The following is an 18,597-nucleotide window of genomic DNA, read 5'->3' on the forward strand; positions in this document are numbered from 1 at the left end:
TCCCCAATTTGATCTCATCCACCTGGACTGGGCATAAATCTCTGACTCTTTATGCTTCTAGGTCTAAATCAATCTACCCATATGAACTCAGATTTGTATTTCATGTGAATACTTTTTAGAATGTCATTTGCACTTTTCATTATCAGTACCTTATACTGTAAAATAGCTATTCGAAATTCACTCCTTCAACAAACATTAATTTCGTGCTAACAATGCATCAGGCATTCATCTAGGTGCTGGAAAAGAGAAAAGGAACGAGGCCCAGGCCATGCTTTTCACAAAGCCATAGCCTACTGAGGGCAGCAAATCTTTAAACAGATTCACAAGGAAAACTGATAAGGGCTATCGTAGTGATGTGCACATATTAGATAAAGTAGGAGCCTGCCAAATGTAAAGACTAAAACAGTGCATTCCACAGTGGCTAAAGACGGGGAGGGGTGGATGCCACAGATAATGTCAGAAAGTTAGGTTTATGGTGAGTCCTGAAAAGCCTTGGCTAAGAAAGTGGAACTTACTTCAAAGAAAAGGGGAAATCATCCCAAAGGCAATGGGAAGTCACTGAAGGATTTTAAACAGGACAGTGACAATTAGACTGCAATTCAAAACAGTACCTTGAACAGTGTGGTTAGGTTAAAAAGAAAAGACTGGAGACAGAGAAGACAGTTGATTACTGAAGTATTTCAGGCAAGAGACACAGACTTAAGAGTAGTAGTACTAGAGAAAAGAAATTTGAGGGATATTTCAAACACAGAAAATCAGGACTCTATGATCAAGTATATTCCATCAAATTGAAGACTCATTAATTTTACCATAAACATTTTATACATCAAGAAAGAAAAATGCTGGCAATGAAACTATGATCTGATGGGTTTTGGGTTTTTTTCACTTAGAATTTTCATTTTGTACTTATAGGAAGAACTCTTTTAAACTGATGGAGACACAAATTTTTATCGTATGTCATTCTCTTTTGTACCTTTCTCTTTGTTTTGATGTCCTATCATAGTGAGATCCTTTTAGGACATTTAACCCAGTAATTCAGCACCCAGCTCATATAATTCAACTGATTTAATAACAACATGTACGGCTACAGGCAAGTTAGCACGCAAGCTGGCAATGACAACTCTTATGACTGTTGCCTAGCTGGGAGCAATTTTAAAACTCATACTGATTTCAGAGATGTTAAAATGAGGGACAACGTACAACTAAGGATCAATGAAACATCACCACGCATACATGTCTTTTCTCCCCAACTAGTAAGCACCTTAAGAGTAGGGTGAAGTCTAATTTATTTTTCCCTCTACAGGGCCTAATACAAGCTGTGAGAACTTTGGTTACTCAAGAAATGTTTGTTCATAAAAGAACACAGTAAATGTTTATAAGCATCCTTGGTCACAGTTAGTAGGGCCATGCTTAACACGGATCTGTATGAGTACGTGTTTTGAATGACTTTCTCTGGCTGCAAGCTATTCCACTGGATTTTATTTTCTAAGTCATTTTCATTATCTTTTAAGGAAGAATAATTAAAAGTTGAAAGTAACACCTTATATCAGTAGGTCTCACACTTTAGTGAATATAAGAATCAATAGGGTGCTGTACACCAGAAACTAACACAACATTGTAAATCAATTATACTTCAATTAAAAAACAAAAAGGAGGGCCTCCCTGGTGGCACAGTGGTTAAGAATCCACCTGCCAATGCAGGGGACACGGGTTTGAGCCCTGGTCTGGGAAGATCCCACATGCCGTGGAGCAACTGAGCCCATGAGCCACAACTACTGAGTCTGCGTTCTAGAGTCTGCGAGCCACCACTACCGAGCCCACATGCCACAACTACTAAAGCCCGTGCACCTAGAGCCCATGCTCTGCAACAAGAGAAGCCACCACAATGGGAGGTTCACACACCGCAACAAAGAGTAGCCCCCACTCACTGCAACTAGAGAAAGCCCGCTAGCAGCAATGAAGACCCAACACAGCCAAAAATAAATAAATAAATTTATACATATTAAAAAAAGAATCAGTAGCGTAGTTTATTGAAAATGCATATCCTCAAGCCTCAATACAATAATTTTGTTTCAAGAGAATCTGGGGTAGATTCCAGGAATCTACATTTTAAAAGTGATGTACTAAAACCCAACTTCTGTCTCAGGATTCCACCAAAAGTTGTTCTTCAGCAATGACCTGCAGAAGGCCAAACAAGTGAAGGACTACATCACCACCTCTGGCATCCCTGCACCTGAAAATCAATAACCACATGGTTGCTCCCCCTACACACAGTATGGATTTGTTGCTGGTAAGTGGTTACTCCACCAAAGACTACATTTCCCAGCCCATCACACATTTAAGTATCAGCATGAAACTGGTTCACACCAATGGAATGTAAGTAAAAGTTATGTGTATCACTTCTAAGTCAAAGCTTTTTAGAACCAGGTGTGCTTTCTCCAAGTTTTCTTTTCCCTTCACTTCACTGGTTAGATATGATAAAACTCTAAAAGATTACAAAGATCCAAGACAGAAGAAACACAGATCCCCGAATTATTTCACAAAGAATTGCCTGTGAACTATGAACATTTGCTTTAAAGTGTTAAATGAATAAAAATGAACTTCTATTAAGTCACTAAAATTTAGGGGTAACTTACAAGAAGCTAGCACATCCCTAACTAATATATTATGCATGTGTGTCTACTTACACAACAGTGTAACTGCATACACATGTGTATATTAATTTAATCAACAGAATGTGTTGAGAAGCCATTATGTACTCAAGATATAATCATGAGCAAAAATACATGTAATCCTTATCTTCATGAAGCTCAAAATTATTGAAGTGTATGTTGAAGTGTAGACTTCTGTGTTGGGGTTAACTGGGATGGGGCAGAGCAAACAATACAAATAAAGAAATAGAACTTTCACTCTCAATCAAGATAGAGTACCAGGGATCATATTTACCACCCTGCCTGACAGAACTAAAAACAAAACCAGAAAAAAACTGTGAAATGATTTTTAAGACATTGGACATCAGGCAAAAAAGACAGTGATCCTCCAGAAACGGGAAACAATAAAGTGAGGCCTATGATCTGTTCCAGCATTTCACCTGAAGAGATAAAAGCAGTATTAGACAAGGATTAACTGTTATTAAACTGTATTTCATATGTTCAAGAAGCTAGAAGACAGACTAAACATGTTAAACAAAACAAATGAAATACTTAAAAGACCCAATTGAACTTTCAGGGATGAAGACTAACATGTCTGTGATAAAAAATACATTGTATAGAATTAACATATTAGATACTACAGGGGGAAAAAAGAAGAGTAGTGACATTGAAGACACAGCAACAGAAATTATACACAATGAAACAGAGAGAAAAAAGATTTTAAAAATAAATGAATAGAGCACCAGTGAGCTATGGGACAACTTTAAGCAGTTTAATGTACACATAATAGGAGTCCTGAAGGAGAGGAGAGATAGGGGAGGTAAGTAAATGTTTTTGAAGAAATAATGGCCCAAATTTCCCAATTTCTATGAAAACCAACAACCCACAAATTCAAGAAGCTCAACAAATTCCAAGTTCAAGAAACCCGAAGAGAACTGCTCAACAAATTCCAAGTTCAGGAAACCCGAAGAGAACTGCACCAAGGCACACCATAATCAAATAGCTTACAGCCAGTGATAAAGAGGAATATCACATCACATGCAGAAAAACAAAAGTAAGGATAACAGCTGACTTCTCGTGAGAGACAGTGCAAGCCAGAAGACACTAGAGCAACATCTTTAAAGTACTAAAAGAAAAAAACTATCAACCTAAAATTCTTTACCCAGTGAAACTATATTTCAAAAGCAAAGGTGAAAAAAAAACCTTTTAAAATACACAACAGCTGAAAATAATTTATCAGTAGCACACACATAACAAATATGTTAAAGGATGTCCTCCAAGCAGAAGGAAAATGGTATCAGATGGAAATCTGGATCCACATGAAGGAATGAAGAGCACTGGAAATAGTAACTATATGGGTAAATATGAGGATTCTTATATTTAAATCCCTTTAAAAAATAACCAGCTGTTTAATGAAAAAGTAATTTAAATGTATTGTGGAATTTAAATAAAACATATAAAGAAGTAAAATTATGGCAATCACAGCAAAAAAACTGAAAGGCGAAAACAAAAGTACAGTTGAGCCCTGAACAACATGTGTTTGAACTGCATGTGTCCAGTTATATGTGGATTTTTAAAAATAAACACATACTACAGTAGCACACAATCTGTGGTTGGCTGAATCCACAGATACAGAACCACATAAAGTCATATGCAGATTTTCAATTGCACAGGGGTCAATGCCCCTAACCCCACTTTGTCCAAGGGTCAACTGCATACTTTTGTAAAGTTCTTATACTGTGTGTGAGATAGTATAATAGTATCAGAACGTAGGGAGTGATAAGTTAAAGTTGTATACTACAAACCCTAAAGCAATCACTAAATTAGCAAAATGAAGATATACAGCCAATAAGCCAAAGGAGGTAAGATGAAATCACAAAAACATATGGAATTAATCCAAAAGAAGGCATAAAAGGAGAAAAAAGGGAAAAAGAAACAGAAGAGACAAACAGAAAACAAATAATAAGATGGCAGATTTAAACCAAACTGTATCACATTAAATGTAAATAGTCTAACATAAACACACCAATTAAAAGGCAGAGATTATCAGAAAGGATAAAAAAGCAAGATCTAATAATATGCTGCCTTCAAGAAAGCCCACTTTAAATAGGGAGACAAAAATAGGTTAAGAGTAAAAGGATGGAAAAATGGTAACTTTCTGGCCACTCTTAAAAGAATAATCAGAATAAACAGAATGATTATTGACATAATTTTGATTCACGAGTTGCCATTAATTCAGGAAGTATTTTCATATTCAACAGTCCTTTTCAAGTCCTGAGCTCTAAGTAAGTATTAATACTACCTTGTACTCTTCATAATAAAATTCACCATATGCATGTGTTCACACATCATTATCATTTCAATTACCTCGACAGTACTTCTAAATACAACAAACTAAAGATTTCAAAAGTAACTCCAAACTTGAGCTAAGAAATTAGCAATATATTCTGATCAATCAGTAACCACAATGTATTCCCAAAGATGGATATATATGTTCAATAGTTTACCTCTATATAAATTGTTATTTCACTTAATACTCTGTATTAAGATGAGAGTCTGAGCCAAATGACAGATGCCAAATATAGCCACATCTCACCACACCCCCTACCTTTGGGAAAAGATTAAAAAGGCTATTGATTTTTCTTTCTGATAAATATACATTCAACCAAAAATGTTTTAGCATATCTTCATGGATGTTTAACCATTAGCCATTCATTGAAGCATTATAAAGAGACATATATGCCAGGCATCGTTCTGTATTATTCTAGGCACTGGGGATACAAAAATCAATGTTATGCTCTTGAGAGAAAAGTCTGGTGGGGAGAAGATGGGAATATATGTTTGTAAAATGTCATAATATGCTGGAAATCATGTCATAGAATGTTTTCCCTATTGCTTCAATTTTCTAAATGTGCACTGGTCCATTTCACCTAAGTTGTGAAATTTATGTACGTAGAGTTGTTCGTATTATTCCTTTATTATACTTTCCATGTCTGCAGGGTCTATAGTGATACCCTCTGTTTCATTCCTGCTATTGATAATGTGTCTTATGTTCTTTTTTATCAGTCTTATTAGAGGTTTGTCAATTTTACTGATCTTTTTAAAGAACCAGCACTTTGTTTCATTCATTTTCTCCATCTTTTCTGTTGTCAATTTCATTGATTTCTGCTCTTTACTATTTCCTTCCTTCTGCTTGCTCCTGGTTTTATTTTGCTGTTCTTCTAGTTTCTTTAAGTGGGAGACTAGATTGTTGATTTGAAACTTTTCCTTTTTTCTAATGTATGAATATTTAGTGCTATATATTTCCCTTTAAAAATTTAATTACAGATGCAGAAAAAGAATGAGATATAGTCACAAATTTGGGAATAAATAGATATTTAAAAGATGACCAAGTGAGAAACAGAACAAATTACTAGGAGAAGAAATTCTCCAAGGTAAGGTACAGAAAATATTCATACCCAGCTGAATCGCAAGGCACCATTACTACAACAGTTCCGCAAAACATAATGACTTGGACTGAATGGCTTCAAGTAAATAATCACAAAGTCAATTACATACAGAGAGGAAAAAACCCACACATGGAACATAACTCACCAAATCTGCATTACGGATAATGCAAGACAGGGAACAGGCAATGTAGGCGGGGGGCACAAAAAGAATTTAAGAATCTTTTTTCTAGTTTGTACTCTTAGATGAGCTTCTTTCCTACTCAATTTCACAGATTCCTAAATGCTGCCCAACAGGAGCTGAGACTGTGCATATTCAAAAGATAAGTGTAGAACTGTAATGATTTCACTTGAGTTGCCCCCCCCATGGATAAATATTAATTTTGAATATAACATATGGAAGAATAAAATATCTTTTTGCTTACCCTCTGAGCTTTTGCAAGTTCTTCTTTTAATCTTTCATAGCCCTTTTCTCTAACTTCCAAAACAGATGGGCTTCGTAAGCGGGACAGACTATCAGTACTCAACCCAAAAATATCATCACTGCCATCACAGGCCTCTGTTATGGTAGCACCCTGTAAAAACTCCCTCTCTGCGTTACAGTTGTCCTTTCTTGTAGTTAATTTAGTTAACCCAGCTGTGACTCCAGAGGTAGAACAAGGTGCTGGGTCTGTAACATGGATGCTGTAAAGGAGAGTTCAAAAAACATCAGCATGTGCTTAAATATAACTGGCATAAACACACGTCTATAACTGCATTATCCAATCTGTTCACCACTATATCTAATTAATAGCTTGTCCTGAGCCAAAGCAACCACATTTCAAGTCCTTCATAGCCACATATGTCTAATGGCTATCATATTAAACAGCACAGAAACAGAACATTTTCATCATCCCAGAAAGTTCTATTGGATAGTGCTACTTTAGAACAGGGGTCTGCAAACTAAATGCAGGATAAATCCAGCCTGCCACCTGTTTTTTAAGGCCTACAAGCCAAGAATGATTTTTACATTTTCAATGGTTGAAAAAAAACAATAATATTTTGTGGCACAAGAAAATTACATAAAATTCAAAATTCAGTGTCTATATATAAAGTCTTATTGGAGCGTATTCATTTACATACTGTCTACGGCTGCTTGCACACTTTAACAGCAGAGTCCAACAGTTGCAACAGAGACTGTGTAGCCCACAAAGCCTAAAATATTTACTATTTGGCCCTTTACATAAAAAGTTTGTGACCCCTGCTCTTGAGCATTAACATGTATTGCTCTTCATGAACAACCTTGTATTATTCAAATTTTCTAAAACAATAAAACTTAAAATAAGTTAACCAAGCAAACTTCGTTTGTTTAATACAATACTCTAAAACAAGCATTTTGATGATCTCCTACCTGACACTAGATATTTCTGCACAATTTAAACGTCTGGGGGATGAATACACAGGTTGTGTAGGAAGGTCGGAAACATCTAAGGCATTAGCCTGGATAGGGGCGGAGCATAAAGCTGAAGGATGTGGCCTGTAGATGACACTTGGTGAGGTAGTCTGCTCTTGAGTTCCTGGTTCATACACACCAAGAAGGTCTGGAGAAGTAGGTGAAGCGAGGTTTACTTCATGGAAGCCTTCCAAGGGGTCATTAGCCATAGCAAATGCCTCATCATAGGATAACCTATGTTAAAAAAGCAGGAAATTATTTTGAGATAGTGACATTTAAAATTAAATTAAGATGTATATTTATAAAATGTGTTTAACAGTCCATTATAAACTATAAACTTACAACTTAAAGAGACAGCAAAGGAAAGAAACTACATTTAAAATTTATTAAGTGATCTCAGACAATAAACACTACAAAAGGCAAACAATCTGATTCAGAATAAACTTGAAAGTGATGGCTAACACTGTTACAGTGAGTAATTAACAAATATTTAACAATGAGGAAGGAATAAAAATTTGCTTGATTTTTTTTTTTTCTTTTGCGATACGCAGGCCTCTCACTGCTGTGGCCTCTCCTGTTGCGGAGCACAGGCTCCGGACGTGCAGGCTCAGCGGCCATGGCTCACGGGCCCAGCCGCTCCGCGGCATGTTGGATCTTCCCAGACCGGGGCATGAACCCGTGTCCCCTGCATCGGCAGGCAGACTCTCAACCACTGCGCCACCAGGGAAGCCCTGCTTGATACTTTTAACTTTGCTATCATATGTGACTTTGGTTAGAATAAGGAGAAGAGGCAGTAAAGATAGAGACACATGTGTGTAGTTCAACTAACTGTTCTGTTCTGCCTCATACTGGCTATGACTTTGGATGAGTCTGTGTTTTTTTTCTTTTATTCTGAAATAATTTCAAATTTACATAAGAGTTGCAGAGCTCCTGTACATATTTCACCCAGATTATGAAACTGTTAACATTTTCAAACCATTTGAGAATAGGTTTTAAGCATGATGCCCATTACCCCTTACTATCTCAGTGTATATATCCTAAGTAAACCATCACCAAAATCAGGATGTTAACACTGATCACTATTACCATCTAAACAACTGACCCCAATCAAAGTTCACTGATTATCCTAATAATGTTCTGGATAGGCCCAAGATCCAATCCAGGATAATGCATTACATTTCTCTAAGCCTTAAATTTCTCCTCTAATGGGATGAGAATGGGAATAATAATATTCCCTCCCTTCTCCAGGTTGCTGTGAGGATTAAGTCAGACACTCCACATAAAGTATTTAGTAGTGTACTATGTAACTGGCACAGAGTACAAATAAACATCTGTTACCAGTCAGCTGTTAGTAATAACATGTATGCTTCAGTTTCTCCATCAGTAAAAAATATTTCATGCAACTTCACAATTATATAAAAAATTTACATGAAAACTAAAAAGTGTACCACTCAAGTTTTTCACTTGAAAAATATACAGAAATCTTATAAACCTTTACTGATTTCCCACTGTCTATAGCATAAATTCCAAACTTGTTATCCGGAAAATCAAGGTCTTCTACGATCTGAATCCAATCTCTCTTCCCAATTTTTTTCTTTCCTACAGTAGTACTTTGATAATCATGACTAATACTTTCCCAGAACTTCAAAAAATTCCCAAACACAAGCACCAATATACCATATAATTTCATCATAAAATACAAAAAAACCCCACCTCATTCATTAAACTGAAAAATTTTACTCTCACACTCAATAAAAAAGGCATTGAAAATAAGAAAAGTAAAAGTAGTAAGCTACTTTTTATCTAAGAAAGGAGAAAATACAAATTTATTTATATATATATAATTATATATATACTTTTTCATATGTACTTATATTTTAGAAATGGAAGGATACACCAAAAACTAATTTAAAAAAAAAACTGTTACTTTTAGGAAAGGGCGAGAACAGGAAGAGGAGACAGGCATAAAAGCTATACTTTTCCAAATGTATCCTGCTTTGTAGATTTGAATTTGAACTTGGAACCACGTAAATGATAAAACAAAATTAGATTTTAAAAAAGAATATCTAAAAATAAAACAAATGAATCTAGCTGTGTACTAACATGGTAGTTTTAACCAACATCAAAAAGAACTATTTCAAATGATTTTAAAACATAGTAATAAAACTGTATATATCCCTAGTGGAATATACTCTAAGGTCAAAGGAAGTTAAAAAAATCATACACTATTTTCAGTAATCATATTAGTAAGTAATGTTGATACTGCTATTCTGAAACTATTATAAAAGATAAAACAAATTACATTAATATCATTCAGAACTAAGATTTTCAACATATGAGAAAAGAGATACAAATACAAAATCAAGGAATTTAAAACTCTGAAGTCCTAAATTTGAATCAGAAATATCAGGAAATTTTTTTTTTGGCGGTACGCGGGCCTCTCACTGTTGTGGCCTCTCCCGTTGCGGAGCACAGGCTCCGGATGTGCAGGCTCAGGGGCCATGGCTCACGGGCCGAGCGGTCCGCGCATGTGGGATCTTCCCGGACCGGGGCACGAACCCGCATCCCCTCATCGGCAGGCGGACTCTCAACCACTGCGCCACCAGGGAAGCCCACGGAATTTTTTTTATTTAAAAAGATGTCTACCTTTATCCACTGAAAAGGTATAACAACAGCAAGCAACTCAGGAGCAATGAGTACCCCCTGTACCCAGAGTAATACCATTTCCTATGAAAAAAGAACAAGGACTCCTCGGAGAAATGGCTGATTCCAAGCCCGCGGCAGTAATGTACAAAAAGTCCTTGCAACATCTTGTTTTACCAGGAAGCAAGAAAGCTATCAAAGACTACTGGAGTGGTATCAAAAGGACTCCCACTAACCAAAAATGGGACAATCTGAACATCAAAAAGGATAATACCTGTAAAGAACAAAAAATAATTCTAAACCCATGAGTTCATGATTATACTAAAAATAAGAAAAAACAAAAAACTCTCACTGGTCCTTTTTTTTTTTTTTTTTTTTTTACAGTACGCGGGCCTCTCACTGCTGTGGCCTCTCCCGTTGCGGAGCACAGGCTCTGGACGTGCAGGCTCAGCGGCCATGGCTCACGGGCCCAGCCGCTCCACGGCATGTGGGATCTGCCCGGACCAGGGCACGAACCCGTGTGCCCTGGATCGGCAGGCGGACTCCCAACCACTGCGCCACCAGGGAAGCCTCTCACTGGTCCCTTTTGATCAGTGCTATGGAACAAATTCACTATTTTGAAAACTGGTAAAATAAAGGAAAGAATTCAGTATTTAGCCTGACTTTCCCATACATTAAAGAACTAAATAGTTTATGAGGAAAAATCCTTCTTTTAAAAGAATCCCATTTAATAAATATAACTTTGCAATCCTAATGAAATAATGAGTCTAGGCAACACTTATCAATAACTATTAAAACTCTAAGGTAAAACCTGGGGTACTTTATAATTAATGGATCAGAATGACAGTACCTGAACTCACTGATGACATTATTATCACAAAAAGGGAGAAAATCAGACATTATGAGAATTATGTGGTAAAACAGGAAATGAACACTACCACCATCCATGAATCATTCTTGCCCCCCTAATAAGAAAAAAAAAAGATCCCAATCCAATCAAGCCTTTAGGTCTTTATCAGTTTATAGGAAAGAGGCTAGAGGAACATACTAAAAATAACATCTTCATCAGTTTATAGGAAATACAGAGCCTAGAGGAACATATTAAAAATAATACCATATGGGGCTTCCCTCGTGGCGCAGTGGTTGAGAGTCCACCTGCCGATGCAGGGGACATAGGTTCGTGTCCCGGTCTGGGAAGATCCCACATGCCGCGGAGCGGCTGGGCCCGTGAGCCATGGCCGCTGAGCCTGCACGTCCGGAGGCTGTGCTCCGCAATGGGAGAGGCCACAGCAGTGAGAGGCCCGTGTACCGAAAAATAAAAATAAAAAAAATAATAATAATACCATATGGACAAAAACAGCAAAATCTAAACCTTGGGAAACTCTTACAGGATAAACCACCTGGTTTTTTCAATAAATAAAAGTGGAAAAAGAGAGGGAATTTATAAAGAAACTTAAGAGACATAATGAAATATAATATATGGACCTTGTTTGAATTCTTATTTGAATTAGCCAACTGTAAAATCATATTATAAGACAATAAAGGGAACTTGAACACTGGATATTACTGATATTATTATGAATTTCTGTCCATTTTTAGAGATAATGGTTACATAAAAAAAAAAAATTCTTACCTTTTAGAGATACACACGAAAGTATTTATAGATGAAATAAAATTACCTGGATTTGCTTCAAAATAATCCAGGGGGAGAAGGAGGGTATGGGGAGCTGGGCCATCAAACTTCCAGTCCCCCCCCAGTCACACAGGATTATAGGGTGGTTTCTCTCATAATAACAGCTAATATTTACTGACCATTTACTAAATATCAGGTATAGTTCCAGCCCATGTACAGTTGAGGAAGCTGCAGCTTAGGGTAGCCAGTATTAAAACCTATGTCTGGGACTTCCCTGACGGTCCAGTGGTTGAGATTTTGCCTTCCAATGCAGGGGGTGCAGGTTCAATCCCTGGTCCAGAAGCTAAGATCCCACATGCCTCACAGCCAAAGAACCAAAACATAAAACAGAAGCAATATTGCAACAAATTCAATAAAAGACTTTAAAAATAAATAAATAAATAAAACCTATGTCTGTTGGACTCCAGAGTCCTAGCTCTTCACCACCACACCACACTACTACTACTAGAATGGCTTTGCCTTTCCACTGTTAGATGGTTCATGTAAATATGTTTCTCCTTAAGCTGAATTAAAATCCATCATCCCTGCAATATCCACCCTATTTTTCCTATAAACACTCAACTATTCTTTCAACAAATATTCATTGAGAGTCTACTATGTGCCAGGCTCTGGGGAAAGAAGATGATAAATCATCTCTGCTCCCAAATAGTATCAATATAGTAGGAGACACTGACGGTGGCAATGATAGTGTGATAAATGCTATAGAATATGCAGAGGCTACTAAGAGACCACACAGGAGGGGCAAATAAATCAGAAGGAAAGGACTCCCAGAAAAGTGAAGCCAAAGAAAAGACCCAAAGAAGAGTAGGAAATAATGAGAAAGATAAACCCCCTGGAAGGACTTTCCAGGTATGTCTAAGGTATGAAAGCAAAGTATTTATGGAAAATACAAATGTTGCATAAACTGGAGCACAGGCTAGGAACATAAGACCCAAACCTCAAAGAGAGGCAGGTCTGAATTCTGCTTCTATCAAGTTACTGGGCCAATGTGTGCCTAGGTTCTCTCATCTAGAAATCTGTAGCTCGGTTTTCTTCCTCACAGGGTGAGAATTAAAAGAGAAATGCAAGTAGTATTTCGTAGAGTAGAGCACCTCTGAGCAGTGCCTCTACCTACAACACATTGTTTAAATTCCAGTCACTCCCGAAAAGGAGATTATTTTAAGATTAAATGTAGTCCCTTTATCAAGCATGTGATATTTCCATAAAATGTTTAGCTTAGCTGGTAATGAGCTGCCAACTAGACTGAAAATCTTTTGCTCTTTCAAATAGTACATGGAAGCTTTAAGATTTATTTTGTATTCAGAGTTCTTATATGAATAACATAAACTATTTTTAAGCAGTAGTACTCTTTGCGTTAAGTAATAAGTAATTTAAACCTTTTTTTTTTTTTTTTGCGGTACGCGGGCCTCTCACTGCTGCGGCCCCTCCCGTTGCGGAGCACAGGCTCCAGACGCGCAGGCTCAGTGGCCATGGCTCACGGGCCCAGCTGCTCCGCGGCACGTGGGATCTTCCCGGACCGGGGCATGAACCCGTGTCCCCTGCATCGGCAGGCGGACTCTCAACCACTGCACCACCAGGGAAGCCCAGTAATAAGTAATTTAAAAAACTAATTTCAAGTGGAGATTATCCCAATTCATAAACTAAACTTGTCAAAGATCACTAAAAATGAGTAAAAAGGACAACAGCATTAAATTCTTATGGGTGAATTACCAACACAGCTTGGATGGCTTTATTATTACTCAGCTTTAGGTAATAAAGCTGATTTCCAATTTAAAAAAAGTTGATCAAAACCAGTTGCTTCTGATTTCTAGTACGCATCTCATGTTATTTCTTCTTTGCAGAAGTCAGCACTATCACAGCAAAAACAGCAGTCAATATTTACTGAAAGTTAACTATGAATCAGTTAACTATGTGTTGTTAAGAACTTCACGTGTATTAACTCATTTAACGAATGCCTAGAAAAAATCTTAATGATTTATATACTTATTAAATATATTTTATACATATATTATTTTAGTATAAAATAAGTGTACTTAATAATTTTTATCAATTATATTTTTTCTAGTTGGAATGAAAGATGTCTGCCAGCTTCAACTCCTCAGGGCACATGCTGGTACTAAGTTCTGAGAACACAGATATGAAAATGGACTAAAAAGAAGGTGCATAGTCTATCATGAGCCACTAAATGATTACCCTGTGGGTTGCGGGGGAGAGGAGGAAGAGAATGTTTCAAGGAGAAAAAAATATAAGTTAGATTTGAAATGCTGAATAAAGAGTCTGTAGGTGGGCTAGGCAAGGAAATACGACAGGACAGTCAAGGAATAAGGGTTTGGCACTGATGAAACTAACCAAAAAAAAAAGAGTGACAGAAAATCAGGCTGGAGAGGCAGATATGCGACAGATAATTAAAAGCTTCATTTAACATGGAAACTGCTGCTTGGAGTTTATCTAAGAGATTCTCAGATCTATGTTTTAGGAAGTATAGACATACTGTGATGTCATGAGAAAAATGACTCCCGAGGACTTTAACTAGAGAGAGGAGACTAGAGGCAATTGATTAAGAGGTTATTGCAACAGGCTAGGCAAGAGATTATGAAGGTCTGATCTAATGCCAAGATCACACATTGCAAATGAGGAGACGGAGGCATATTTATCTATATATATGAAAAACATTCAGAACAATTCATTTATATTTCTACATATACACACACATGCATTACGTTATTACATTCTATATGTGTGACACATACACATATACATTATGTACATTATTCTGTTATTCCTCACAGCATCCCTTTGAAATGATTCTTATGTCTGTTTTACAGGTATAGAAACTGAGGATCAGAGAGATTAAATTAATTTTGTCGAGGTCAAACAGTCAATAAACCACAGAGCTAGGATTCAAGCCCTGGTGCGTCTGACTCCAACACCTGACTCCACTACATCTAAGAATCACTTAAAAGGTAAAACTGATTGGAGGTCAGGGGTAAGACTCAGATAAAGGTTACATCAAGACAGAGGATCTCTAAGGCAGTCTTACCCAACCAACCGTAAGAAGAGAACAATCCAAATAGAAGAATCCTATTTAATCTCTGAACGCTTGTTTAATTTCAGAAAGAAAAAACTAAAGTTTCTCTAATGCACTGCTATTGAAATGAGCATTTGCTATTACTTTGTGTTCTTTCTGGGTTTTTTCCTATATTCTCTTTGCTATCATCATTTCCTTATCTATTCTGCTGCCCTGCTGGGGTTTAAAATAAATACTCACTCAGCCCCTTATAGTTCTTGATGGGGAGGGGAGGAATAGCATATAAATAAAAATCAACAGAAGCCTGATTTTACTATAGTGGCCTTATGTATTCAAAAACAGTGTGGATATTTGATACTAAGGAATTCGTGTTAATTTTTTAAAGTGTGTCATAGTATTGTAGCTAACTGCCCTTATCTTTTAGAGATACATACTGAAATATTTACAGATGAAATTATACAATTCCTGGAATTTGCTCAAAATAGTACATGAGGGGGAATAATACAGGGAAGTATATGGGGCAGGACTGACTGTTGCTGATGGGCTAGATGATGGGAAATTTGAGGTTCATCATACTTTTGCATCTACTTATTGTATTTTAAATTCTCAATAATTAGAAAGTTTTGAGATTTATTCAAATACTATATAAAGGAAGAAAAAACAAAACAAAAAGGTGTATATATAAAAAATAATTTTCTCATTAACTTTCCCTATAATTATAAAGTTGGTTTTCCAAACTAACATTTTGGTTGTAGCAAAAAAAAAAAATTTCACATTTACATTTTAGGAAGCAGTCTATGTTTATAAGTGTGAATTTAATTCATAACCCAAGGGAAATATTAGTCAGGTGGTCTGTCAAGCTCACAATCTTCCCACTCTTATTAAAACAGACCACAAATTAATTTCCATTTACTAATTCCACAGGATTTAAATGTACAACCTAACATACTGAGAGATGTTAGTTATTGCAGATTCTTAAAATTAAAGGTTTTCAGAAAATTCTCAGAACTTACTGGGTTACTAACACTGTATTTAATTACAAATTCTTGGAACAAAAATGTAAAAAATAATTGTTTTCCAGGTTTCTTCTTCTTAAAAGTGTAAGCCTCTTTATCTTATGTATGTAAGAATATATGTCAACTAAATATTCAATAGGCACTGAAGTATATATTGACTGGATAAATAAACAGTAAGACTCTTTAGAGAGGGAATAAATAGCAGAGCAGCAAAGAGTAGAGATAGTGACTCCCAGCCACCTTCAAAAATTAGAGATAAAACAGCAAGTACCCTGTAGCAAGATTGATGAAACTGAATTTTTAAAGTTTGGGGAAACCTGAGCATTTGATCAAACGAGCTTCAGAAAACCTTCTTTCTAGTTCAGATTCTGTTATTAACTGGCTGTGTGAACTTGGGCAAGTCACTTAATTTCTCTGAGCTTCAGTTTCAACATCTATAACAGTGGTGTTATCCCCCCTGCCTACATTTGAGGAAATCAAATGGCTTAACTGTCAATGTAAAAATGCTGTAAAGATTGTAAGGCATAACACAAATGTATAATATCTATAAAGACCTAAAAAGGAATAAATGATGGGGAAAATAACAAGAGCACAGAAAGGAGTCTGTCTTACAAAACAGAAGGGATCCTTGTTTATCCTAGATAAAGGAGAAGGAGGGGGAAAACAAGCCCTTCTGAGGTATAGTGTTCAAATGTAATTCTCTTCCCAACAGGAAATTAATTAATGCACATTTACTTACTCTTTTTCTAACTTACTTTAATTGTTCTTTTATACTTTATCCTGATCTGTCAATCAGATGCCCACAAACAAATACTCAATACTATTATCTGGACACATCAAATGACAATTCACTTATTTAATTGGTTCTAAGCTATCATCAGTATGCTCCTTTACAGGTGTTAACTATAAGCAACAAATCTCTCAAACTTGAACTATTTCAATAATTTCCATTCTTTTCCCTCTGATCTAAGTAATCTTAGCTTATGGTTATAGCTATGGAATTTCGTGTTGTTGATATCCTAAGATAAATCAATATTACTTTTTCACTTTTTTCTATATACAATTGAAGCTTATGAAACTACCTCATTTAGCTTTAAGTTGAAAGAGAAAGCAGAAGGGAAACAGAGCTGGCAAGTTAATGTTACCTGTTGTAAGTAACCCCTCCCCTTCCCTTAGTCCCCTCAATTCCCACTTTGTACACTCATTTCCATTTCTACTACTAGATCAATTTCAATACATCCTAACATTTTTTCTCACTGACCATCCATCACCAAACAGCACAGTATCTACTGGGTTCCAGGCCCAATGCTAAAGCTATAAAATGGGGTAAGATGAATTAAAGCCCTGCCTCCAAAGCATGTGTACACTAGAAAAAGACACCTCATTGTCAACGAACGTTTACAAACAATGTAAATATCAAAATAAATACCAAAATAGAGGCATATACTCCATGCTTTGGAAGCATAAAAGAAAAAAAAAGATACGTACTACACGGCAAAGGTAAGGGCAGTAGTACAGGAAAAAAAAAGAGAAACTAGCTAGAAAGGAGCTTTCAAAACCTCAGATATTTTATTTTAGGACATCAGGTGTATTTAGGTAATTCATTTAGTAACCAATTTACTATGCTTTGTTGAACTACACCTTGACTAGCACTATATAGGGCAAAGGTTTAGTTTGAAAAGGTGCACTCCCCTCAGAATATCCTCAAAGCTTTCCCTCAACACGCAAGTACCTCTACCAACTCATCCTTCCTTCCTCCCCACTCTCCAACTATTCTAGCACTGTGTCTTATCTGGCACTCATTAAAATTACAACAACAACATATGTGAAAGTGCTTTCTAAATTTTGAGGAACTTACAAAAGATATGGGAATGATTACACAGCCCACCTTCCAGATGCCTTAAAGTCTTTCCTTTAACCCCCGCTGTGACTTGCAGAGTAGATACTCAATGAATATTTGATTTAAAAATCTCCAGTGATACATTAAGAATTACTTATTACACCAATATTAAGTATCTCATAAAAGCTAAATTAAAACCAATTCTTCAGTATTACAACCTATGCATGAAGAGGTAGTAGAGTGTAGTGGTTAAGATCATGGACATCAAAGACAAACTACCAGACTCCTAATTTAGTGCCCTCACTTAATTAGCTTTGACCTTAAGCATCCATCACCTTAAGCTCCATAACCACTCAGTGCCTCAACCTTCCCAACTATAAAATGGGATGAAGTATTACCTAATTCCTAGGTCACTGTGAGAATAAATGAGTTGGCATAGTGTTTACACCAGAACCTGATACACCATAAGCTCTAGACTCCGTAGTAGTAGCAGCAGTGCTGGTTATCACCATCATCAGAAAACCTGGATATTTTTTAACCAGAAATACAAATAATAATAACACTTTTCATCTATGTGTCATCTTATAGTCACAAAGTTCTTTTACAGAAGGTGTAGTTCAGGAATGGAAGGAGCAAAACTGGTAGGAGTTCCATTTGGGGCAGTCACTCTCAGTGTTTAATCCTGGCTCTGCCATTAGGCAGCTATAGGACCACCGACAACTAAGTAACCAGAGGCAAGTTATTTCACTTCTCTGATCCTCAATTTCCTGGTTTGTAACATGCAACAACACCATCTATACTCCAGGAATCTGCTGAGGACTAGAGGAGTCAAGGTACTTGAAGTAACA

At 36.5% G+C, this 18,597-nt stretch overlaps 1 protein-coding gene across 8 annotated transcripts in view; it reads right to left on the reverse strand.

The window, feature by feature from the left end:
- RAB3IP (RAB3A interacting protein) overlaps positions 1–18,597 on the reverse strand; it is a 168,523-nt gene that overhangs the window by 29,609 nt on the left and 120,317 nt on the right. For 7 of the 8 annotated variants that reach the window (XM_079938294.1, XM_079938296.1, XM_079938299.1 and 4 more), the window contains 2 exons: positions 7,488–7,763; positions 6,523–6,781 (listed from right to left, as the gene is read on the reverse strand). In XM_079938294.1, coding sequence (XP_079794420.1) covers positions 6,523–6,781; positions 7,488–7,763 — 535 coding nt within the window. Of the gene's footprint in view, positions 1–6,522; positions 6,782–7,487; positions 7,764–11,286; positions 11,471–18,597 lie in introns of those variants that run through there. The other variant, XM_079938295.1, reaches the window with a different exon arrangement.

Source organism: Stenella coeruleoalba (assembly GCF_951394435.1).
Source record: "Stenella coeruleoalba genome assembly, chromosome: 11".
NCBI lineage: Eukaryota > Metazoa > Chordata > Mammalia > Artiodactyla > Delphinidae > Stenella > Stenella coeruleoalba.